The sequence below is a fragment of the Molossus molossus genome, unplaced genomic scaffold, assembly GCF_014108415.1.
Source record: "Molossus molossus isolate mMolMol1 unplaced genomic scaffold, mMolMol1.p scaffold_m16_p_21, whole genome shotgun sequence".
NCBI lineage: Eukaryota > Metazoa > Chordata > Mammalia > Chiroptera > Molossidae > Molossus > Molossus molossus.
In genome coordinates this window covers 2643617-2668807 of record NW_023425357.1, presented here as the reverse complement: position 1 = coordinate 2668807, position 25191 = coordinate 2643617, and the positions used below count along the sequence as shown (strand labels likewise).

Below are 25191 nucleotides of genomic sequence, written 5' to 3'. Positions count from 1 at the left end.
ACAGCCCCAACCAGGGCCAGGGAGGAACTACAACCAAGGCACATGCCCTTGGCTGGAATCGAACCCATGGCTACTTGGTTCGAGGGCCGACACTCTAACCATTGAGCCAAACTGGCCAGGGCAAAGCTCTCATGTTTTTAGCTCCAGGGAACCTCGTCCACATTACCGTGGACATCAAACTTTGCCTCCAGCCTTCTCAACCATCCAAACCTTTATTTTTCCAGGTGCAAAATTGTGGGTCCCTCTAGTGACCTCCCTAGGACTTTTGCCTCAGTACCTTAACATCCCATCCCCACCCTGAGATTATTTCCAGACTCAGAAATCCATTGAGGCAAGTCTATCTGCAGAGAATAATGATTTAATAAATTATGGGACAGAGGGGAAAAAATATGTACAGGCAGTGGGGTGCTGGGAAACCTGAGATCTAGAAGCTTTGGTTTCTGGAGTAAAACTTGGGCAGGATCCTGCCTAAATTGCTCCTTGGGTAGGCAGCATCCCAGAACCTCATTCCTTCCTTCCTCAGAATCCAGCTTGTTTCTGTGAGACCCTGCAGCCCGGGCCCCTAGCCTCCTCCTCCCAACAAGAACTAGGACATCCTAGCCCTCATCCCTCCCCTCTTCCAAGGAACCAGGATCCTGGATCCCACCTGACCTCTCTCCCCCAGGACTGCCAGCCCCTCCTCCCAAAGGGCCGGGAGTGTTTGGCCCCAGCCCTCTGCTCTCCCCGGAGTCCAGGAATCTGGGCTGAAGTCTGGATCTAGAGTTTGAGTCTAGCCGGGCTGGGGTCTCAGCGCCCTGAAGCTTAGCTCCCATAGTGGTCGCGGATGGCGGCCTCATTCTCAAAAGCCAGGTTCTCATACGTGACCTCCTTCTTGGTCTGCACTGGGGATGACTGCTGGAGAAACCATAGGATGCACTGGTGCAGGAACACGTACTGGGCCTGGCGAGGGGGCACAGGGCGGGGTGGTGGTGGTGAGGGATGCCCTCCGGAGCCTTGGCCTGGCGTCCCCCAGGGATCCCACCTTCACCCACCACCCCATCCCCTAAGAACCCCAGTCACCTCTGTCTGCACCATCAGCGGCCGACTTTCCCGCATCTTCTTCACAAAGCTGAAGGGCCCCACGACACCCTCACACTCCAGCTGCCGCAGCAGGACATCCAGGGCGATGAGGGTGCCCGTGCGGCCCACACCAGCACTGGGCAGGGACAGGAAGGGGTCAGGCCACGGGAGGGGGCTGTGACACAGGGCAAGGATCTGCTTCTAGAGCACCCCGCGATTAGGGTATTATTCAGTGAGACACGGTTGCGGGGGGACACAGTGTAAGTGGGGGGCACTCAGGGAAGGAGACGGTAGTGACATACGACTCTGCATGTTGTTCTTTCTACTTGCCAGGCCCTACTTCCAAGCTCCCCACCTGAGAAGCAGGACTGACTTGCAGGCCCACATTACAGGTGGTGGAAATAGAGGCTGAGCCAGGTAAGGTCGCTTGGCCCAGGTCACGTGGCTAATAAGTGACAGAGCTAAGGTTCACACATGGGAAGACACTCTCCCAAGATGTGGCTCGTTGGCTGAGTGTCAACCCGTGAACCAAGAGGTCACCGGTTTGATTCTCCATCAGAGCACATGCCCAGGTTGTGGGCCAAATCCCCAGTGGGGGGCGTGCAGAAGGCGGCCACTTGATGTTCTCTCTCATCAATGTTTCCCTCCCTCCCTCGCCCTTCCTCCCTTTCTAAAATCAATAAAGAAAAAAAAAATTTTGTTTTAAGTATTTTTGCCCTAGCCAGTGTGGCTCAGTTGGTTGGGCATCGTCCTGTGCGCCAAAAGGTCACCAGTTGGATTCCTGGTGGGGGCACATGCCAGGGTTGTGGGCTCAATCCCAGTAGGGGCGTGCAGGAAGCAGCTAATCGATGTTTCTCACATTGATGTTTCTCTCTCTCTCTCCCTCTCCCTTCCTCTCTCTCTAAAGTCAATAAAAACATATTTTTAAAATGTTTACAATTTAAACATGAAAGTCACCATTTTAAACAACTCGGTGGCATTAGTGACACGCGCAATGCTATGCAATCATGACTTCTATCTAGTTTCCCAAACACTCATGTCCCCCAAAGGAGGCCCCACACCCATTAAGCACTCACTCCGCATTCTCCTCTCCCTCCAGCCCCTGGCAACCATCAGGTGGACTGGCCTGTTCTGAACATTTCATGTAAACAGAATCATCCACCGTGACCTTCCGAGTCTGGCTTCTCTCACTCAGCCTACTGTTTCCAAGGTTCGGCGTCATCGCATGAATCAGTGTTTCATGCCTTTTTATGGTCCAGCTGGTGGGCCGAACTGCTAGGCAGGACCCTCCTGCCCTGGGGGAACGGAACACCAGTCCGCGGAGGCACCTCCAGGGGGCGCCCTCCGGGGATTGGGACGGTGTTAGGACACTGAGCCTCACCCACGTGGAGGCTGGCTGTCATTCTGAGGCATGCCCCTTCCTCGGCCACCTCCAATTTGCCTACAGTGAAATCTTATCTTCGGGGCTTCAGCATAAACAGGAACACGAAGGTGGGGTGGCGCCCAGCACAGGAGCCCAACGAGGTGTTCCAAATCCTTCTCAAAGCCTTTGGTGGCTTCTCCCTCCTGTTCTTCACCCCCCCCTTCTCTTCTTCCTCACTCATGCCTTCTCCTCCTTTACCTTCTCATTTTTCTTTCCCATCTTCTCATGGTACCCTTGTTCTCAAGCTGCCTCACTGACCCCTTACTTCTGTCTCCATCACCTCCTCTCTCCTCTACAAGGTCCCTTGGACCAGATAAGCCCATCTTCTGAGTCCCCAGGGCGTGTCTCTCCCAGGACAGGGTTAAGGCAGTCCTCACCTGCAGTGCACAATCGGGGGGCCTCCCCCTGGGGTCCGGTCCAGCCACCGCCTGAGCACCTTCCAGAAGGCCAGTAAGGGGCCCGGGGAGTTGGGGACACCATGGTCCGGCCAGGCCACGTAGTGGAACTGTCGCACGGACAGAGTCTTCTGCTCCCGTGTCTAAACCAAGGGTGGGTTGGGGGAGGGAGAGCTCAGAACCGAGGAAGAGGGGGGGCTGGTGTCTGACTGGTGGGGGCATCCCTGGGGCACACTGTGGTCCTTTGGGGGAGTGATGGAAGGTTAGCCTTCCTGGGGAGTTGTGGGGAGGGGGCTTCCCAGAGCGTCATGGGGGAGGAATTGAGGGCCAAACCCAGAGCTGGCTGGGTGGGAGGACTTTTTTTTTTTTTTATCCTCACCCGAGGACATTTTTCCATTTTTCATTCAGATAGAGTGGGAGGGAGAGAGAGAAAGAGAGGGAGAGAGAGAAACATCGATGTGAAAGAGACACATCGAGTGGCTGCCACCCGCACGACCAACCAGGGCCAGGGACAAACTGCAACCGAGGTACGCGCCCTTAGCGGGAACCGAACCCGGATCTCTCTAGAATGCAGGCCGTCGCTCTAACCACTGAGCCAAACCGGCCAGGGCAGGGTGGGAGGACTTACATGTCGCAGCCTCAGGTCTCGGACTGTCCAGTTCTCCTTCACCTCCTCACCCTCAAGGGTCACTTGTAGGTGCCCATGGGTGCAGGGCTGGGCGTCTAGAGGCCAATAATGCTCACACTTCACCTGGGGGGTGACTGGAGGGTTAGAAAGGAGGCCCAGAGAACCTGCCCGAGGCCCCTCTGCATGGTGGCTCTTGTATTAGGGCCAGGGACCCACAGGCAGCCAGGTGTAGATTCATCCCAGCCAGGAGGACCCCTCTGTCCCAAGCTCACTGGGATCGGGCTCACCCCACAGTGGCCACAGTGGCTGGGGGTGATGGAGGAGGTTGGGGTCCCACGGGAGGGAATCAGTGAGGTGTGGGTCAGGGTCGGTGCGTCTTCTCACCCGGCCCAGCTCCACGCAGTTGGTCAGCATGACCAGGGTGCGGCTTTGCTGTTCCCAAACCATGCGCCAAAAGTCACCCACCGTCTGGGGCAGCGGGCCCTGGGTGGCAATGAACTCCTGGGAGCTCCAGAGACCCTGGTGGATGGAAAGAGTCAGTCACAGCCACCTCCGGCCCTGCTCGGGCCCCCTCAACACCCTCCTGGCTCCCAGCCACACCTACAGGCACGAAGCTGGCGTTGATGTAGTCAGAGCCTGGCTCCCCTCCGACGGTCTTCAAGGACACGCGGGACCAGTCGTCTAGGGGAAGAGGCCAGCATTTCGGTGCAGAGAGAGTGGGGGGGACAGAAGTTATGCTGAGGGGCAGGCAGACACTGGGAGCTCTGAGAGGGGCAGAGGACTTCAGCCGGGAGAACCGGGCTGGGGACAGGAGCCTGCATCTCACGGGGATAAGGGAGGGACCGGGGATGGGGTGTTGGCCAAGTCATGCCTGGGGACAAAGCCAGCAGCAGCTGAAGACTCACAGGGCAGAACGTTTCTGTACCGGTTCTTGGGACCGTTCTCAGGAGCCGAAGCCACCATCTGAGACTGGCCCTGGCCCTCCAAGGCCAGGTGCTGTGGCGGAGGCAGAAAACCGGTGCCCGGTGTGAGATTCCTCCACCTCCCCCAAGGACACCCCGCTGCTCCCTTTGCCCCCCCTTTCCCCATTGAGCTCTGGAGGTCTGTACCCCCTGGAGAAATGGAACCTGTGTGTGTGCCGCCACCGCTGCCATGGGGCCTTTGGGGTTATTTGGGGTACAGGAGGGGCAGGCGAGAGAGGGGGTATCAGGGAAAACCAAGGTGTTTCTCTAGGACTGACACAGGGGCTCGTCACAGTGTTGAGTCCGCTCACTCCAAACACGACCCGAGCATGCCCGGTTGGTGAGCTGCTCTTGTTGCAGGTTGCAAGGCCCAAGGCCGTGGAAAGGTCTGGGTGGGCTCGGGGGGGGGCTCAGGCCTCGGTCGGCACCCACCTGGTATTCCTCCGCAAAGCCGCAGTTGCTGTCCTTCTCATTCCTCCGGACGTGGTCAGCAAAGTCAGCCGCCGCGATGTCCTCTGGGAAGCTCCTTTCTTCCTGGGCACTTGGGGTCCAAGGAAAGGTGTTTCGGTTGTGTGGGCAGCCCCGAAACTGATACACCTTGCAACTGGGAGGTTCTGCCTCTTCACACCTTCCCCCCCCCGTTTCGCCCACACGCTCAGCCCCCAGCCTTTGGCAACTACCAATCTATTCTCTGTATCCATGAGTTCGTTTTGTGTTTGTTTTCGGGTCTTTTTCTCTTTATTTTAGAGAGAGAGGAAGGGAGAGGGAGAGAGAGAAACAGCGATGAGAGAGAACATCGATGGGCTGCCTCCTGCATGCCCCCCACTGGGGATCAGGCCCACAACCTGGGCATGTGCCCTGACCTGGGATGGAACCAGCAACCTCTTGGTGCACGGGTCGACGCTCAACCACTGAGCCACACCAGCCGGGCTGTTTTTTATTTTTAAAATATGTTTACATTGATTTTTTTAGAGAGAGAGGAAGGGAGAGAGAGAGAGAAACATCAGTGTGACATGGAAACGTCGATCAGCTGCCTCTGCACACACACTCCCCCCCTCCCCACTGGGCATTGAGCTGGAAACCCAGACATGTGCCCTGACCAGGAATCAAACCGGTGACTTCTTGGCATGTGGGACGACACTCAAGCCACTAAACCGGAGCTGAGCTATAAATGGAGTCTTGATTCAGTTTTGAGACTGCCTGGAGGTTGGCAGTTCCCCTTCTCACGCAGCGATTAATCTACAGATCCGTTACGGGGCACAGTCTGGTTACACCCACCTACCCTCATCCCCCAGGGCAGGTTCCAGATGTGTGGGGACAGCCCCTGTGCCCCAGAGCCCATAAAATTCATCAAACAAAGGCTGCATGTCTAGAGTCACCCATTCCTTCCTGCAGAAACCACAATAAAAGTTCTCACCACATCTCCCCAAGCTCCTCTGCCCCCCACCTGCCCCCCAGTGCTTCCCCGAGTGTCCCTGTGTGATGGACCGTGTCCACCCTCTCTCAGAATCTGTGAGTACTATAAACTGTCTTTTCTTTTCTTTTTTTAATCCTCACCCAAGGATATTTAGTGCATTGATTTTTAAATAGAGTGGAAGGGAGGGAGGAAGACAGAGAAAAAGAAACATCGATGTGAGACACAGCCATTGGTTGCCTCCTTCATGACCCCAAGGGCAGGGGATTGGACCTACAGCCCAGGTATGTACCCTTGACCGGGAATTGAACCTGAGACTCCGGTGCATGGGCCAATGCTCTAACCACAAAGCAACACCAACCAGGACTCGTCCCCTATTCTTGCCTTTGATTCTTAAATAGGTGAGATCGTGTCACTGGTCTATTCAAAACCCTCGCCTTTGCCAGTTTGGCTCAGCAGTTAGAGCGTCAGCCTGCGGTCCAGAGAGAGAGACCCGGGTTCGGTTCCCGCTAAGGGCACGTACCTCCGTGGCAGTTTGTCCCTGGCCCTGGTTGGTCATGCGGGTGGCAGTCACCCGATGTGTCCCTTTCACGTCGATGTTTCTCTCTCTCTCTCTTCTTCTCTCTCCCTCCCACTCTATCTGAACAAAAAATGAAAAATAAATAAAAATAAAGCAAAACCCTCCAGCCCTGGCTGGTTTGGCTCAGCAGTTACAGCATCAGCCCATGTACCAATGAGTCATGGGTTCGATTCCGGTCAAGGCCATGTACCTCGGTTGTGGTTCATCCCTGGCCCTGGTTGGGGTCGTGTGGGAGGCAACCAGTTGATGTGTCTCTCTCACACCGATGTTTCCCTCTCCCTCTCTCCCCATCCTTCCCACTCTATCTGAAGATAAACAGAAAAATATCCTTGAGTAAGGATTGAAAAAACAAACAAGTAAAAAATTCCTCCCAGCCCTGGCCAGTTTGGCTCAGCGGTTAGAGCGTCGGCCTGCGGTCCAGAGAGACCCGGGTTCGGTTCCCGCTAAGGGCACGTACTTCGGTTGCAGTTTGTCCCCGGCCCTGGTTGGTTGTGCGGGTGGCAGCCACTTGATGTGTCCCTTCACTTCGATGTTTCTCTCTCTCTCTCCCTTCCTCTCTCTCCCTCCCATTCTATCTGTACAAAAAATGGAAAAATATCCTCGGGTGAGGATTAAAAAAAAAAAAAAAAAAAATTCCTCCCAAAACTCCCATCTCGGAGTAAAAGCAAAGTCCTTGGTTTCATCTGTAAGGTCCTCGTGCTCTGGTCCCACCTCTCGGATTCATTTCCTATGACCCTCCCCTTCACACACACACGCCCCCTCCGTCTCTGCCACACCCAATGAGCTCTATACACACCCAGCGTGCTCCTGCCCCAGGGCCTGTGCACTTGCTGGTCCTTCTGCCCGGAATGCCTTTTCTCCACCTGTGCACAGGGCTCTCCTCCCCTCACGTGCTTCAGGTCTGTGCTCAAATGACTGTCTTTTTTTTTTTATTTTTTTATCCTCACCCGAGGACATTTTTCCATTTTTTGTTCAGGTAGAGTGGGAGGAAGGGAGAGAGAGAAACATCGACGTGAAAGGGACACATCGAGTGGTTGCCACCCGCACGACCCAACCAGGGCCGGGGACACACTGCAACCGAGGTACATGCCCTTAGCGGGAACTGAACCCGGGTCTCTCCGGACCGCAGGCCGACGCTCTAACTGCTGAGCCAAACTGGCCAGGGCTTTCCATTGATTTCTAGATAGGGAGGGAGCGAGGGAGTGGGAGAGAGAGAGAAACGTCAATGTGACAGAAATGCATTGATTGGTTGCCTCCCTCATGGACCCAGACCCTGGCGGGGATTGAACCTGCCACCCAAGTATGTGCCCTTGACTGGGAATTGAACCCAAGACCCTTCGGTCTTCAGGCCAATGCTCTAACCACTGAGCCAAGCAGGCCAGGACTAAGCGCTCTCTTTATCGTGAACCTCACCTGTTTTTTGTTTTTTTATCCTCACCCAAGGACATTTTCCATTTTTTGTTCAGATAGAGTGGGAGGGAGAGAGAGGGAGAAACATCGATGTGAAAGGGACACATCGAGCGGCTGCCACCCACACGACCCAACCAGGGCTGGGGACAAATTGCAACTGAGGTACATGCCCTTAGCGGGAACTGAACCCGGGTCTCTCTGGACCGTAGGCCGACGCTCTAACCACTGAGCCAAACCGGCCAGGGTTCACCTTCTTTAAGGTCTTGTTTACCAACGTCTTCTTGTGCTAGAATAGAAGCTCCATGAGGACAGGAATCTTTGTTTAATTCACTGTTTCCTCAGTACCTAAGACAGTGCCTGACATATAATAGGTGCTCAGTTAATATTTTGTTGGATGAGTGAATGGAAATCCCGGAGTTGAAACAGGAACTGATTCCGACATCACTAGCCCAGGCTGCTTAGGGGACAGGAAGCAATGAAATGGGCTGGGACCCCTGTCACCCAGGGCGTTAGGCCCTTCTGAGACAAGCGCATGTGGATTCACTGATCCTGCCCTCTGACCCACACAGTGACCAGAAAACACCCCTTGATTTAACCCCACAGTGATTCTTTTGGATGCTCCCCAAACCGTCTGCTCACCTGAGTGCCGAATTCTTCTGGGTCTCTTTATACCTGGGAAGAAGGATGTTGGGATGAAAGGCTCAGGGAGTGAGGCTGGAACCAGAGGTCCTGATCCTTCTCCCCGTCCCCACCTCCAGGCAGTCGGCCAGTCCTGCACTGAGTCTCACCTCTTCAGGAAGAAAACCAGCAGGCCCATCAGGATGATGAACAGGAGGACCCCGACAATGGCCCCAGCGATGACCCCTGGGGGAAGGAGGCATGGGGTGCCATTAGAGCCCAGGTCCTATCTCCTCACCTCCCATTTCTCCTCTCTCTCTCTTTTTTTTAAATCTTCACCCGAGGATATTTTTCCATTTATCTTCAGATAGAGTGGGAGGGGGAGAGATACAGAGAGAGAGAGAGAGAAGCATTGATGTGAAAGAGACACATCGATTGGTTGCCTCCCGCACGACCTCGAACAGGGCCAGGAACTGAACCACAACTGAGGTATGTGCCGTTGTCCGGAATCGAACCCTCAAGTCCTTGGTCTGATGCTCTAACCGTTGAGCCAAATCAGCCAGGGTATCAATAAAACCATTTTTAAAAAAGACAGCAAACAACCCTGGCCGGTTTGGCTCAGTGGTTAGAGCGTCGGCCTGCGGTCCGGAGAGACCCGGGTTCGGTTCCCGCTAAGGGCACGTACCTCGGTTGCAGTTTGTCCCCGGCCCTGGTTGGGTCGTGCGGGTGGCAACCACTCGATGTGTCCCTTTCATGTCGATGTTTCTCTCTCTCCCTTCCTCCCACTCTATCTGAACAAAAAATGAAAAATGTCCTCGGGTGAGGATAAAAAAAAAAAAGAAGGCAGCAAACAAGCAAACCAAACCGTCCCCATGGGTAGGTGAGATCCCTTCCAACAGGTCTGAAAGGGCCTAGGGACACTCTGTCCCCTGGGGCTCTGCTCACCTGCGCTCTCGGTGTGGCAGGTGATGAAGGCAGGTGGGGCCCGGAGTCCATCCCAGAGGGTCGTGACGGTGGCCGAGTAGGACTGAGCTGGCTGGAGACCCGACACGGACACATCCCTCCCGCAGGAGGCTCTGTCCTGGGAGCCCAGCTGCCCCCCCACCTGCAACTCAAAGGCCTCATAGCCGCCCAGGGGGCAGGACCAGGTCAGAATAATCCCATAGCCACCAGAGGTGCTGACACAGGAGGTGATGATGACCGGGTCCGGGTCTGGGTAGAGGGGACAAGAGGCGTCAGTACGTGCCACCTGAGGCGGTTTTCCATCCCTCCCCCACTTCACCGCCAGCGATGCCAATTCTGTGACAAGGAGCCCATTCTGCTGTCGGTCCAACAGGTTCCCCCACCAACTACAACTCCCATGATCCCTCTGACGCTCTGTATCACTGTAGCTGATGGAGTCATAGCCCCATGGCCCGATGGGATTTGTAGTCCACTCACTGCTCCTTGCCTGCCAGTCCAGATCTAAGCCCCCCAGCAAGTACAATGGGGCCCATCTCACCTGTGGACGCTCGGAGGCTCTGTGTGGCGCTGGCTACATCGCTCCTCTCTGCCCACACGCTGAAGTTGTACAGAGTGCCGGGTTCCAGAGCCTTTACCACATACCAGGTCTCATTGGTCTTGTGTGTCTCGTCGGCCCCATGTCCTTGGGGGTCTTGTTCCCTCTGGGGGTGTCCTCCCCCGGCCCACCGGACGGAGTACAGGTAGAGGTGAGAGCAGGGGTCTGCAGGGGCCACCCACCGCAGGGTGATCGAGCTGTTGGTCTGATGGTCTTTCTGTAGCCCTGTGACCATGCTGGGAGCTGAGAATTGATTCAGACAGTCAAGGGGCTGGACCCTCATGGACCCTCACACCTGCGCCTGCTCACCTCCCTTTCCCTGCAAAGCTGAGGTGCCTCGGTGATCGGATGGGTCTGCTTCCTAAGGAGCGTGAGCCCCAGAAAAGGGGTGAGGACCGAGGTCGCCCGGCTCCTCTCTGTCCTGAGTCTGCAGCCCTGGGTCCCCCCCCCCCCACCGGCCACTTCTAGATGGAGCTGCTGACTTCAGTCTTCTTGGCCCAAATGGCCAAAGACTAAAGGGTTCCTGGTTCCGTCCGTCAACAGTGAACCTACTCCCTGGGGTAGTTCTGGCTCCTTTCACGCTCGGGCCCCTCCGTGCGAGGACTGGGAGGCGGGGCTCTGGTGGTTCCGATAATTCACCAGGACTAGCTGTGGTGACGGTCTAGCTGGTGACTTTAATGATTCCCCAAGAGGTGGTGCCGTCCCCAAAGACAGACCCTCAAATTGGAAAACCCTGGTCACTGAGGACAGACAACCCCCTAGGAGGGAGACCTATAAGTACATAGACTGATGAGGCTGGCGAGGGGTCACCGAGAACAATTCATCTCCCAGGAACCTCCTAACATCCCCCCATTACTCCCTTCCCCCACCCCAGGAGTGTCGGGTTCAGAACTAGACTAGATCTCACCAGTGGCCCCCATGAGGGTCTTTTCGGCACCCCTGATCCTATTCCTCTCTGCCCGGATGGTAAAGGTGTATAGGCTCCCGGCTTCCACTTGCGTCAGGGTCATCTTGGTCTCGGTGGTGCTGTAGGACTGCAGGGTACCACTCTCCGGGGTGCATGAGACCAAGTAGGTGTAGGGAGGGTGATCTGGCCCCTGAGGAGCGATCCAGCTCAGGGTGATGGAGCTGGTGGACTGGTTCTGTATCCTGAGACTTCTCACTGCATTGGGGACTGGCAGATGAACAGATGGTCAGGTTTCCACACCCCTCATCCACAGGGGTTCAGAACACTGTCAGGTCCCTGCTCCCCGGCAAGCCAGCTTGGGAAGAAACACTGCCTATCAGCCCCGGCCGGGCAGCTCAGTTGGTTGGAGCTTGGTGCCAACATGCCAAGGTTGTGGTTTCCATCCTCAGTCAGGGCACATACCAGAATCAACCAATGACCCTAGTGGTTAGAGCGTCAACTCGCCCACCAAAGGGTCTCAGGTTCGATTCCTAGTCAAGGGCATGTACCTGACATGCAGGTTGGATCCCCCGCTGGGGAGCATGCAGGAGGCAAACAATCAAAGTGTCTCTCTCACAGTGATGTTTCTCTCTCTCTCTCTCTCTCTCTCTCTCTCTCTCTCTCTCCCTCCCTCCCTCCCTTCCACTCTCTCTGAACCTCAATGGAGAAAGTATCCTTGAGTGAGGAATAACAAAACAAAAAAAAGAATTGACCAATGAATGAATGCATAAATAAGCGGAGCAACATAACAATGTTTCTCTCTCTCTCTCTCACTCATTATAGATAGATAGATAGATAGATAGATAGATAGATAGATAGATAGATAGATATCTGTGCCCCCTTCCTCTCTCTCTCTAAATCAAGAGAGAGAGAGAGAAAAGGAAGGAAGGAAGGAAGGAAGGAAGGAAGGAAGGAAGGAAGGAAGGAAGGAAGGAAGGAAGGAAGGAAGGAAGGGAAGGGAAGGGAAGGGAAGGAGAGAGACACACATTTGCTGGCCTGGGACCTAGAGACACCTGAGCTCCTGAAGCCCTATGCTCGGTGCACACCCCTGGACAGGTCAGTCCCCAGGTGTGGCCACGTCTCTCCTGTGGACTCAGGGTGGATGGGTCCGGCTCAGTGAGGCTGAAGAGGTGATGGCCAGAGCCCAGACCCACAGCAGGTGCCACCTTTGCCAGGCTTGGTCTCTCGCCCAAACACAGTGGGCACTGGTGCCTCTCACCTGTGGAGATGCTGCGGTTCTCCCAGGAGCCGGCGACTTCATGCTTCTCCGCCCGCACAGAGACCTGGTACAAGGTCCCGGGTTCCAGTTTCTCCACAGTGGAGCGGGTGTCGACCGTGCTGTGGTTCTTAGTTCCGTCACTGCCACCTGCCCACTGGACCCAGTAGGTGTAGTTCAGAAGGTCAGGGCCGTCGGGCACCGCCCAGCTCAGGCTGATGGAGCTGTTGGTCTGCGTCTCCACACTGAGGTTCCGGACGGAGTTGGGGGCTGAGGAGGGGACAGGAGGTGGTCAGCTATGGTCTCTGGAGCCCACACCCGCTGACCTGCCTTTGCCACTGGGCCCCAGAAACGTAGGGTGCTGGTGAGACCCTCGAGTCCCACAGGGCAGCCATGGCGTCCAGGTGACAAGGAGCCCTGACTGGTGTGGCTCAGTGGTGGGAGTGTCCCATACACCAAAAGGTTCCGGGTTTGATCTCTGTCCGCGTGGGTGTGGGAGGCAACTGATCGATGTTGCTCTCTCACACTGATGTTTCTCTCCCTCTCTCCCTCAAATAAAGCCCGGCCAGTGTGGCTCAGTGGTTGAGCATGGACCCATGCTCCAGGAGGTCGCCGGTTCGATTCCCGGTCAGGGCACATGCCCAGGTTGTGGGCCCGATCCCCAGGGCGGGTCATGCAGGAGGTGGCCAATTGATGTTCTCTCTCATCGATGTTCCTCTCTCTCCCTCCTCTCTGTCTCTCTCAAATCATTAAGAAAAAAAATTTTTTTTAAAGCCCAGCCGGTGTGGCTCAGTGAATTGAGGATTCTCCCGTGGGCTCAGAGGTCCAGGTTCAGTTCCCGGTCAGGGCACATGCCCAGGTTGTGGGCCAAATCCCCAGTGGGGGGCATGCAGGAGGCGGCCAATCCATGTTCTCTCTCACCGATGTTTCTATCTCTCTCTTCTTCTCCCTTCCTCTCTCTCTAAAATCAATAAGGAAAACTAAACTAAACTAAAATAAAATAAAGGACACACTAGCTGGCCTAGGACCTAGAGACACCTGAGCTCCTGAAGCCCTATGCTCCGTGCACACCCCTGGACAGGTCAGTCCCCAGGTGTGGCCACGTCTCTTCTGTGGACTCAGGGTGGATAGGTCCGGCTCAGTGAGGCTGAAGAGGTGATGGCCAGAGCCCAGACCCACAGCAGGTGCCACCTTTGCCAGGCTTGGTCTCTCGCCCAAACACAGTGGGCACTGGTGCCTCTCACCTGTGGAGATGCTGCGGTTCTCCCAGGAGCCGGCGACTCCATGCTTCTCCGCCCGCACAGAGACCTGGTACAAGGTCCCGGGTTCCAGTTTCTCCACAGTGGAGCGGGTGTCGACTGTGCTGTGGTTCTTAGTTCCGTCACTGCCACCTGCCCACTGGACCCAGTAGGTGTAGCTCAGATGGTCAGGGCCGTTGGGCACCGCCCAGCTCAGGGTGATGGAGCTGTTGGTCTGCGTCTCCACACTGAGGTTCCGGACAGAGTTGGGGGCTGAGGAGGGGACAGGAGGGGGTCAGCTATGGTCTCTGGTGCCCACACCTGCTGACCTGCCTTTGCCACTGGGCCCCAGAAACGAGGGTGCTGGTGAGACCCTCGAGTCCTACATGGCAGCCATGGCGTCCAGGTGACAAGGAGCCCTGACTGGTGTGGCTCAGTGGTGGGAGTGTCCCGTACACCAAAAGGTTCCGGGTTTGATCTCTGTCCGGGTGGGTGTGGGAGGCAACTGATTGATGTTGCTCTCTCACACTGATGTTTCTCTCCCTCTCTCCCTCAAATAAAGCCCGGCCAGTGTGGCTCAGTGGTTGAGCGTGGACCCATGCTCCAGGAGGTCGCCGGTTCGATTCCCGGTCAGGGCACATGCCCAGGTTGTGGGCCCGATCCCCAGGGCGGGTCATGCAGGAGGTGGCCAATCGATGTTCTCTCTCATCGATTTTTGTGTCTCTCTCTCCCTCTCCCTCCTCTCTGTCTCTCTCAAATCAATAAAGAAAAAAAAATTTTTTTTAAAGCCCAGCCGGTGTGGCTCAGTGAATTGAGGGTTCTCCCGTGGGCTCAGAGGTCCAGGTTCAGTTCCGGGTCAGGGCACACGCCCAGGTTGTGGGCCAAATCCCCAGTGGGGGGCATGCAGGAGGCGGCCAATCCATATGCTCTCTCACCGATGTTTCTATCTCTCTCTTCTTCTCCCTTCCTCTCTCTCTAAAATCAATAAGGAAAACTAACCTAAACTAAACTAAACTGAAATAAAATAAAATAAAATAAAATAAAATAAAATAAAATAAAATAAAATAAAATAAAATAAAATAAAATAAAATAAAATAAAATAAAATAAAATAAAATAAAATAAAATAAAGAAAGGATACACTAGCTGGCCTAGGACCTAGAGACACCTGGGCTCCTGAAGCCCTATGCTCGGTGCACACCCCTGGACAGGTCGGTCCCAGGTGTGGCCACGTCTCTCCTGTGGACTCTGGGTGGATGGATCCGGCTCAGTGAGGCTGCAGAGGTGATGGCCAGAGCCCAGACCCACAGCAGGTGCCACCTTTGCCAGGCTTGGTCTCTCGCCCAAACCCAGTGGGCACTGGTGCCTCTCACCTGTGGAGATGCTGCGGTTCTCCCAGGAGCCGGCGACTCCATGCTTCTCCGCCCGCACAGAGACCTGGTACAAGGTCCCGGGTTCCAGTTTCTCCACAGTGTAGCGGGTGTCGACCGTGCTGTGGTTCTTAGTTCCGTCACTGCCACCTGCCCACTGGACCCAGTAGGTGTAGCTCAGAAGGCCAGGGCCGTCGGGCACCTCCCAGCTCAGGCTGATGGAGCTGTTGGTCTGCGTCTCCACACTGAGGTTCCGGACGGAGTTGGGGGCTGAGGAGGGGACAGGAGGTGGTCAGCTATGGTCTCCGGAGCCCACACCTGCTGACCTGCCTTTGCCACTGGGCCCCAGAAACGAGGGTGCTGGTGAGACCCTCGAGTCCCACAGGGCAGCCATGGTGTCCAGGTGACAAGGAGCCCTGACTGGTGTGGCTCAGTGGTGAGAGTGTCCCGTACACCAAAAGGTTCCGGGTTTGACCTCTGTCCGGGTGGGTGTGGGAGGCAACTGATCGATGTTGCTCTCTCACACTGATGTTTCTCTCCCTCTCTCCCTGAAATAAAGCCCGGCCAGTGTGGCTCAGTGGTTGAGCGTGGACCCATGCTCCAGGAGGTCGCCGGTTCGATTCCCGGTCAGGGCACATGCCCAGGTTGTGGGCCCGATCCCCAGGGCGGGTCATGCAGGAGGTGGTCAATCGATGTTCTCTCTCATCGATTTTTCTGTCTCTCTCTCCCTCTCCCTCCTCTCTGTCTCTCTCAAATCAATAAAGAAAAAAAAATTTTTTTTAAAGCCCAGCCGGTGTGGCTCAGTGAATTGAGGGTTCTCCCATGGGCTCAGAGGTCCAGGTTCAGTTCCGGGTCAGGGCACATGCCCAGTTTGTGGGCCAAATCCCCAGTGGGGGGCATGCAGGAGGCGGCCAATCCATGTTCTCTCTCATCGATGTTTCTATCTCTCTCTTCTTCTCCCTTCCTCTCTCTCTAAAATCAATAAGGAAAACTAAACTAAACTAAACTACACTAACATAAAATAAAATAAAATAAAATAAAATAAAATAAAATAAAATAAAATATAATAAAATAAAATAAAATAAAATAAAATAAAATAAAATAAAATAAAGAAAGGACACACTAGCTGGCCTGGGACCTAGAGACACCTGGGCTCCTGAAGCCCTATGCTCGGTCACACCCCTGGACAGGTCAGTCCCCAGGTGTGGCCACGTCTCTTCTGTGGACTCAGGGTGGATAGGTCCGGCTCAGTGAGGCTGAAGAGGTGATGGCCAGAGCCCAGACCCACAGCAGGTGCCACCTTTGCCAGGCTTGGTCTCTCGCCCAAACACAGTGGGCACTGGTGCCTCTCACCTGTGGAGATGCTGCGGTTCTCCCAGGAGCCGGCGACTCCATGCTTCTCCGCCCGCACAGAGACCTGGTACAAGGTCCCAGGTTCCAGTTTCTCCACAGTGTAGCGGGTGTCGACCGTGCTGTGGTTCTTAGTTCCGTCACTGCCACCTGCCCACTGGACCCGGTAGGTGTAGTTCAGAAGGTCAGGGCCGTCGGGCACCTCCCAGCTCAGGCTGATGAAGCTGTTGGTCTGCGTCTCCACACTCAGGTTCCGGACAGAGTTGGGGGCTGAGGAGGGGACAGGAGGGGGTCAGCTATGGTCTCCGGTGCCCACACCTGCTGACCTGCCTTTGCCACTGGGCCCCAGAAACGTAGGGTGCTGGTGAGACCCTCGAGTCCCACAGGGCAGCCATGGCGTCCAGGTGACAAGGAGCCCTGACTGGTGTGGCTCAGTGGTGGGAGTGTCCCGTACACCAAAAGGTTCCGGGTTTGACCTCTGTCCGGGTGGGTGTGGGAGGCAACCGATCGAAGTTGCTCTCTCACACTGATGTTTCTCTCCCTCTCTCCCTCAAATAAAGCCCGGCCAGTGTGGCTCAGTGGTTGAGCGTGGACCCATGCTCCAGGAGGTCGCCGGTTCGATTCCCGGTCAGGGCACATGCCCAGGTTGTGGGCCCGATCCCCAGGGCGGGTCATGCAGGAGGTGGCCAATCGTTGTTCTCTCTCATCGATGTTTCTCTCTCTCCCTCTCCCTCCTCTCTGTCTCTCTCAAATCAATAAGAAAAAAAAATTTTTTTAAAGCCCAGATGGTGTGGCTCAGTGAATTGAGGGTTCTCCCGTGGGCTCAGAGGTCTGGGTTCAGTTCCGGGTCAGGGCACATGCCCAGGTTGTGGGCCAAATCCCCAGTGGGGGGCATGCAGGAGGCGGCCAATCCATGTTCTCTCTCACCGATGTTTCTATCTCTCTCTTCTTCTCCCTTCCTCTCTCTCTAAAATCAATAAGGAAAACTAAACTAAACTAAACTAAACTAAAATAAAATAAAATAAAGAAAGGATACACTAGCTGGCCTAGGACCTAGAGACACCTGGGCTCCTGAAGCCCTATGCTCCGTGCACACCCCTGGACAGGTCGGTCCCCAGGTGTGGCCATGTCTCTCCTGTGGACTCTGGGTGGATGGGTCCGGCTCAGTGAGGCTGAAGAGGTGATGGCCAGAGCCCAGACCCACAGCAGGTGCCACCTTTGCCAGCCTTGGTCTCTCGCCCAAACACAGTGGGCACTGGTGCCTCTCACCTGTGGAGATGCTGCGGTTCTCCCAGGAGCCGGCGACTCCATGCTTCTCCGCCCGCACAGAGACCTGGTACAAGGTCCCGGGTTCCAGTTTCTCCACAGTGGAGCGGGTGTCGACCGTGCTGTGGTTCTTAGTTCCGTCACTGCCACCTGCCCACTGGACCCGGTAGGTGTAGTTCAGAAGGTCAGGGCCGTCGGGCACCGCCCAGCTCAGGCTGATGGAGCTGTTGGTCTGCGTCTCCACACTCAGGTTCCGGACGGAGTTGGGGGCTGAGGAGGGGACAGGAGGGGGTCAGCTATCGTCTCTGGAGCCCACACCCACTGACCTGCCTTTGCCACTGGGCCCCAGAAACGTAGGGTGCTGGTGAGACCCTCGAGTCCCACAGGGCAGCCATGGCGTCCAGGTGACAAGGAGCCCTGACTGGTGTGGCTCAGTGGTGGGAGTGTCCCGTACACCAAAAGTTTCCGGGTTTGACCTCTGTCCGGGTGGGTGTGGGAGGCAACTGATCGATGTTGCTCTCTCACACTGATGTTTCTCTCCCTCTCTCCCTCAAATAAAGCCCAGCCAGTGTGGCTCAGTGGTTGAGCGTGGACCCATGCTCCAGGAGGTCGCCGGTTCGATTCCCGGTCAGGGCACATGCCCAGGTTGTGGGCCCGATCCCCAGGGCGGGTCATGCAGGAGGTGGTCAATCGATGTTCTCTCTCATTGATTTTTCTGTCTCTCTCTCCCTCTCCCTCCTCTCTGTCTCTCTCAAATCAATAAAGAAAAAAAAATTTTTTTAAAGCCCAGCCGGTGTGGCTCAGTGAATTGAGGGTTCTCCCGTGGGCTCAGAGGTCCAGGTTCAGTTCCCGGTCAGGGCACATGCCCAGTTTGTGGGCCAAATCCCCAGTGGGGGGCATGCAGGAGGCGGCCAATCCATGTTCTCTCTCACCGATGTTTCTATCTCTCTCTTCTTCTCCCTTCCTCTCTCTCTAAAATCAATAAGGAAAACTAAACTAAACTAAACTAAAATAAAATAAAATAAAATAAAATAAAATAAAATAAAATAAAATAAAATAAAGAAAGGACACACTAGCTGGCCTAGGACCTAGAGACACCTGGGCTCCTGAAGCCCTATGCTCCGTGCACACCCCTGGACAGGTCGGTCCCCAGGTGTGGCCATGTCTCTCCTGTGGACTCTGGGTGGATGGGTCCGGCTCAGTGAGGCTGAAGAGGTGATGGCCAGAGCCCAGACCCAAAGCAGGTGCCACCTTTGCCAGGCTTGGTCTCTCGCCCAAACACAGTGGGCACTGGTGCCTCTCACCTGTGGAGATGCTGCGGTTCTCCCAGGAGCCGGCGACTCCATGCTTCTCCGCCCGCACAGAGACCTGGTACAAGGTCCCGGGTTCCAGTTTCTCCACAGTGTAGCGGGTGTCGACCGTGCTGTGGTTCTTAGTTCCGTCACTGCCACCTGCCCACTGGACCCGGTAGGTGTAGTTCAGAAGGTCAGGGCCGTCGGGCACCGCCCAGCTCAGGCTGATGGAGCTGTTGGTCTGCGTCTCCACACTCAGGTTCCGGACGGAGTTGGGGGCTGAGGCAAGAAGAAGGATCAGGGTCTGCAGGGGTGCAGATTACGGGAGACACTCGGGGGCATTTCTGATGCTCAAAATTCCCAGGCTGGCCCCCTCCACAGCCCTGCTTGCTAAGCAGAGACAGTCCCTAGCATTAAGGTCTAGAAAGTTTCTCGAACTCCTAACTCAGGGACAGGAGGGCCCACGGACAGCCCCTGGGATGTGGCCAGTCTCTCCCGGAGCCTCGTCGGAGGTCAGGCCCAATGCCTGTTGGTCCCCGTTTGCTGACACCTCCTCCCACAGGGTCTCAGCCACCCCTCCGGACCCCGGGGAGGAGAACAGCCAGCGGACATGGGTGCCCCTGACCTGTGTAGCCCTCGAGGGTCTCCATGGAGCTGGGGACTCTGTTCTTCTCCGCCCACTCGGAAAACTCATAGGAGGACGCCGACTGGAGTTCGTCCACGGTGAAACTGGTGTCTGTTGTGTTTCGGCTCTCATTTTTGTCCCCATGCCCAGGCCACTGGACGCAGTAGGTGTAGTTCTGAGGGTTTGTGCTGTTAGGGGCCTCCCAGCTCAGGCTGATGGAGCTGTTGGTCTGCGTCACCACACGCAGGTTCCTGACCGGGTTGGGGGCTGAGGAGGGGACAGGACGGGGTCAGCTGTGGCCTCGGGGCTCACCTCTGCTGGCCCACATCTCTCTCCCTCTCCTTTCCTCTCTCTCTAAAAATCAATAGAGAAAAAATATAATTTAAAAGAATAATTAAAAAGGTTTTGGGTTTGACTCTGGGTCAGAGCACATACCTAGATTTTAGGTTCAATCCCTGGTTCAGGTTTGTGTGGGAGGCAACCAATCGATGTTTCTTTCTCACATCAATGTTTCTCTCTCTCTCTCTCTCTCTCAAACCAATAAATATATCCTCAGTTGAGGATTTTAAAATAATAATAATGCCCTGGCCGGTTTGGCTCAGCAGTTAGAGCGCTGGCCTGCGGTCCAGAGAGACCCGGGTTCGGTTCCCGCTAAGGGCATGTGCCTCGGTTGCAGTTTGTCCCCGGCCCTGGTTGGTTGTGCGGGTGGCAACCACTTGGTGTGTCCCTTTCACATCGATGTTTCTCTCTCTCTCTTCCTCCCACTCTATCTGAAATAAAAAAATGGAAAAAAGTCCTTGGGTGAGGATAAAAAATAAAAAAATACAATATAATATAATAATAATAAAATACATGCTGAGTTTGAAGAATTGGGGTGAAGTTAAGCCTGTACAAAATCTCATTGGTCTTCTTTTACATCGACTACATGTCAGAATGATAACATTTTGAATCCACTGGGCTAAATAAACTCTTTTTTTTTTTCCGTTCATTTTTAGAGAGGGAGGGAGGGAGGAAGAGAGAGAGAGAGAGAAACATTAATGTGACAGAAACACATCGATTGGTTGCCTCCCTCATGGGCCCAGACCCTGGCGGGGATTGAACCTGCCACCCAAGTATGTGCCCTTGACTGGGAATTGAACCCAAGACCCTGTGGTCTTAAGGCCAATGCTCTAACCACTGAGCCAAGCAGGCCAGGACTAAGCTCAGTCTTTATCATGAACTTCACCTGTTTTTTGTTTGTTTGTTTTTTATCCTCACCCGAGGACATTTTTCCATTTTTTGTTCAGATAGAGTGGGAGGCAGAGAGAGGGAGAAACATCGATGTGAAAGGGACACATCGGGTGACTGCCACCTGCACGACCAACCAGGGCCAGGGACAAACTGCAACCGAGGTACGTGCCCTTAGCAGGAACCGAACCCGGATCTCTCTGGACCGTAGGCCGACGCTCCAACTGCTGAGCCAAACCGGCCAGGGCTCACCTGTTCCTTTTACTTATTTCAGTGGGGTGACGGAAAGCATGGACTGACACGTGTGGCTTCCGCTCTGTCAGCTACAGAACCTGCCGGCCTCCCCTCTGGGCTCTTGGGCACCGTCAGAAAACAACCAACCACCGGACACCAAACAGGGGCCGCCTCTCACCTGTGGCCGCACTGAGGGTCTGGGGGAAGCTCTGGACACCGTCTGCCTCCACCCTCACGGAGAATTCATACCAGGACTCGGGTTCGAGTTCCTCCACTGTGTAATTGGTGTCTTTCGTGGATCGATTCTCATTTTTGTCTCCCGGTTGGGCCCACTGGACCCAGTAGGTGTAGTTCGGGTTTGAGCCTTCAGGGGCGTCCCAGCTCAGGCTGATGGAGCTATTAGTCTGTGTCTGCACCCTCAGGTTGTTGACGGCATTGGGGTCTGAGAATTGGGAAGGAAGGCCGGGTGTCAGCAGGGGAGCCTGAACACCACGCCCAAAAAACCACTCCCGCCGGCACCTGCCATGGGTCTTTGTGGCCTTCATGGAGACCCCCCAGAAGCTCCTGAGAGACGAGGTGCTACCTCTCTGTGCGGGATCACTCACCGGCTGCCCTGGCCCCGGTCCAGATGCACAGGCCCTGGGGAGAGCCCAGAGGGGAGAATCAGAGTCGGAGCGCCCCCTCAGGTGAGAAGGGGGCTGGACCTCTGCCCCCACAACATCACCACCTCCAGGCTGAGCTTTGACAAAGGTCAAAGGTCGCCCAGTGGCCACCTGCCTTTTCTAGGTGTGTGTTGAGGGGCAGAGGCGGGGCTCCCGGGACCCAGGAGCTGGGGTTGGCTCCACCCACAGGCCTGGAGATAAAGTGAATGGTTTCACTTCCTGAAGTAACGTATAGCCTTGGAGGACCAGAAGCAGAAACGTAAGCAACACGTTGCTGGTTAAAGAATAATACTGGCCCAGTCCGTGAGGCTCAGTGGATGGAAGGTCATCCCACAGACTGAGAGGACCCAGTTCCATTCCGGCCAGGCCCAGGCCCGGGTTTCGAGCTTGGTCCCCAGTAGGGGGCGTGCAGGAGGCAGCCAATAGATGTTTCTCTCACACAGATGTTTCTGTCTCTCTCCCTTCCTCTCTCTCTAAAAAAAATCAATAAAACATTAAAAATAATAATACTGAAATAAAATTTAAAAAGAAACTGGGAATAGGGGAGAAACTGAGGCTGGGGCACAGAGGCCAGATACCCAGTCTGATGGTGTCTGACTGAGGTTAGAGCCTTGGCTCCTGGTCTGAGGGAGGAGGGGCTGGGGGCCTGGATTCCTGGGTCTGAGGGAGGAAGGGCTGGGGGCCTGGACTCCTGGGTCTGAGGGAGGAGGGCTGGGGGCCTGGATTCCTGGGTCTGAGGGAGGAAGGGCTGGGGGCCTGGACTCCCGGGTCTGAGGGAGGAGGGCTGGGGGCCTGGATTCCTGGGTCTGAGGGAGGAAGGGCTGGGGGCCTGGACCCCTGGGTCTGAGGGAGGAGGGCTGGGGGCCTGGATTCCTGGGTCTGAGGGAGGAAGGGCTGGGGGCCTGGACTCCCGGGTCTGAGGGAGGAGGGCTGGGGGCCTGGACTCCTGGGTCTGAGAGAGGAGGGCTGGGGGCCTGGACTCCTGGGTCTGAGGGAGGAGGGCTGGGGGCCTGGACTCCTGGGTCTGAGGGAGGAGGGGCTGGGGGCCTGGAGTCCTGGGTCTGAGGGAGGAGGGCTGGGGGCCCGGACTCCTGGGTCTGAGGGAGGAGGGGCTGGGGGCCTGGGCTCCTGGGTGTGAGGGAGGAGGCTGGGGGCCCGGACTCCTGGGTCTGAGGGAGGAGGGGCTGGGGGCCTGGACTCCTGGGTCTGAGGGAGGAGGGGCTGGGGGCCTGGACTCCTGGGTCTGAGGGAGGAGGGCTGGGGGCCTGGACTCCTGGGTCTGAGAGAGGAGGGGCTGGGGGCCTGGACTCCTGGGTCTGAGGGAGGAGGGGCTGGGGGCCTGGGCTCCTGGGTCTGAGGGAGGAGGGGCTGGGGGCCTGGAGTCCTGGGTCTGAGGGAGAAGGGCTGGGGACCTGGACTCCTGGGTCTGAGGAAGGAGGGCTGGGGGCAGGGATGGCAGGGTCTTTGTAAACCAGAATTTACTCACTCCAGACAGTCATATCTCAGAACCCAGGTGGATGACTCTCCAACAATCTCCCGGAACCTAGACCTCTGCTTTCTTCTCCCGGGAACCACGCACGCTTACTCCCTCCGGACCCCAGTTCCGGGACCCCAGTCCCCCCATCCCTCAGGCCCAGCCGTGGCTCCCTGTCTCCTGTCCCTCCCAGAGACCCTGCTGGGCTGGCTGGGAACACTCACCAGCAGCAGCAGGGACCCGCAGGCCCTGAGGCCCCCACCAGACCCAGTCATGTCTGCCGACACTCCGAGGGACCCAGGTGTCCTCGCCCCGGGCCTTCCTCCTGCCCGACTTCAAATGGAAGCATTTCCCCTTTCCTAGCCGGGCGCAGGCGGCGGGGCCACAGGTCAGGTAGGGCAGGGAGGAGGAGGAAGTGAAGGCTGCAGGCTGGCTCCCAGCCCCGCCCCTGCCCTCTGCCTGGGTCACCGCTCCTGGACCCTCCTTTGTCCTGAAAAAAACCAGGACAGGGCACTGCTTCCCCGCTGGTGCCCGACAACGCAGTCACAGCCCGCCTCCTAGCTGCACTCTGGTCACACAACTCTTCATATTTATTTTGTAGGTACCAGGTACCCCCGGCTGTTTCCAATGCCCCAGTCTAGGCAGGTGCTGTTTCCTGGTAAGTTCTTTTTCCACCAGCTGAGGCCAAGCCTGTTCCACTTGGGGCTGACCCCGGGTACTCAACCACTCCCTCCCGTGTGAGCTCCCCTAAGCAAATCTCTAATTATAATACTCAGGACACCGTGTGCGGCTGTGTGTGGCCTGCCCTTGGAGGCTGGGGACGAGCCTTTGCCCCTCGGCAGCCACAGGGCCAAGTCCACCCTCGGGCACCCATGGATTCCAGCCTGTGCCTCTCCTTATCCGACCCCGCCCTCCTTGGTCAGGTGGCGCTCCGCTCAGTCTGGGTGTCATCCTCCACCAGTGCCGGTGAAGCAGCCCGACGCCCACACCTCACTCACCACTCCGTGTCCTCTCAGCCACACGGTGGGGAGCCCAGGGAATAACGGACCTGCCTCGCCACGTTGCAGGAGGACCGGGGGTCCTGGCTCCCCTCTCTGGCTGAAGGGAGGAAAAAAGCAGAACTCAGGGATGGGGGGGACCTGCAGAAGGGTGGTTCCCGGGGACATCACAGACCCCAGCTCAGTTCCCAAAGCTGCCCCCACACCCGAAAGTCCTTGGGAAAAGCCATGGATGCCTTTTCTCCCAATGTCATCAGTCAGGGTGCCCTTTATTTATTTGTTTTAATGTTTGTTTGTTTATTGTTTTTTTGTTTTTTTTATCCTCACCCGAGGACATTTTTCCATTTTTTTGTTCAGGTAGAGTGGGAGGGAGAGAGAGGAACAGAGAGAGAGAGAGAGAAACATCGACGTGAAAGGGACACATCGAGTGGCTGCCACCCGCACGACCAACCAGGGCCGGGGACAAACTGCAACCGAGGTACATGCCCTTAGCGGGAACCGAACCCGGGTCTCTCAGGACCGCAGGCCGACGCTCTAACCGCTGAGCCAAACCGGCCAGGGCTGTTTGTTTGTTTAATTCCTCACCTGAGGATATTTTTCTACTTATTATCAGATAGAGTCGGAGGGAAGGAGAGAGACAGAGAGAAGTATTGTTGTGATAGAGCCACATCGACTGGTTACCAACCGCATGACCCCACCAGGGCCGGGGACGAACTGCAACCAAGGTACGTGCCCTTGACCGGTATTGAACCCACAGCTCACTGGTCTGCGAGCCAACGCTCTAACCGCTGAGCCAAACTGGCCAGGGCTTAATATGTTTTTTTGTTGTTGTTTTTTTTTTCTTTATTGATTTTAGAGAGAGAGGAAGGGAAAGGGAGAGAGAGAGAGAGAAACATCGATGAGAGAGAACATCGGACTGGCCACCTCCTGCGTGGCCCTCACTGGGGATGTGGCCCACAACCCGGGCATGTGCCCTGACTGGGAATCGAACCAGAACCTCTCAGTCCATGAGCTGACGCTCAGTCCACTGAGCCACACCGGCCAGGCCAGGATGCCCTTTGGAGACCCAGAGATGTACAGATTTCACTGGGCAGGAGGCAGGAAATAAACAGGGACTTCTCCTGGCCCCCCGCTGGCTCTGAGGAACAAAAATGGACTTTCTCTAAGTCCTATCATGATGTATAACTACATCCTCACTACGGGAGGGGCAGCCAGAATCCAGTCTCTGCATTTGGCCATCACCCCCCA

General features: G+C 56.0%; 1 protein-coding gene across 1 annotated transcript; it reads right to left on the bottom strand.

The window, feature by feature from the left end:
* Positions 1–615: 615 nt before the first annotated feature.
* On the bottom strand, positions 616–23262 carry PTPRH (protein tyrosine phosphatase receptor type H). The gene is given in 24 exon segments (XM_036276032.1): positions 616–939; positions 1060–1195; positions 2860–3020; positions 3506–3628; positions 3890–4024; positions 4110–4186; positions 4411–4501; positions 4900–4993; positions 5870–5879; positions 6474–6501; positions 8650–8735; positions 9435–9701; positions 9991–10290; positions 10955–11221; positions 12213–12479; positions 13454–13720; positions 14819–15085; positions 16169–16435; positions 17435–17701; positions 18736–19002; positions 19349–19615; positions 20988–21251; positions 21415–21448; positions 23170–23262. Coding segments are annotated over 24 exon segments (4131 nt in total). The 5' UTR covers positions 23221–23262; the 3' UTR covers positions 616–801.
* Between the last annotated feature and the right edge of the window lie 1929 nt (positions 23263–25191).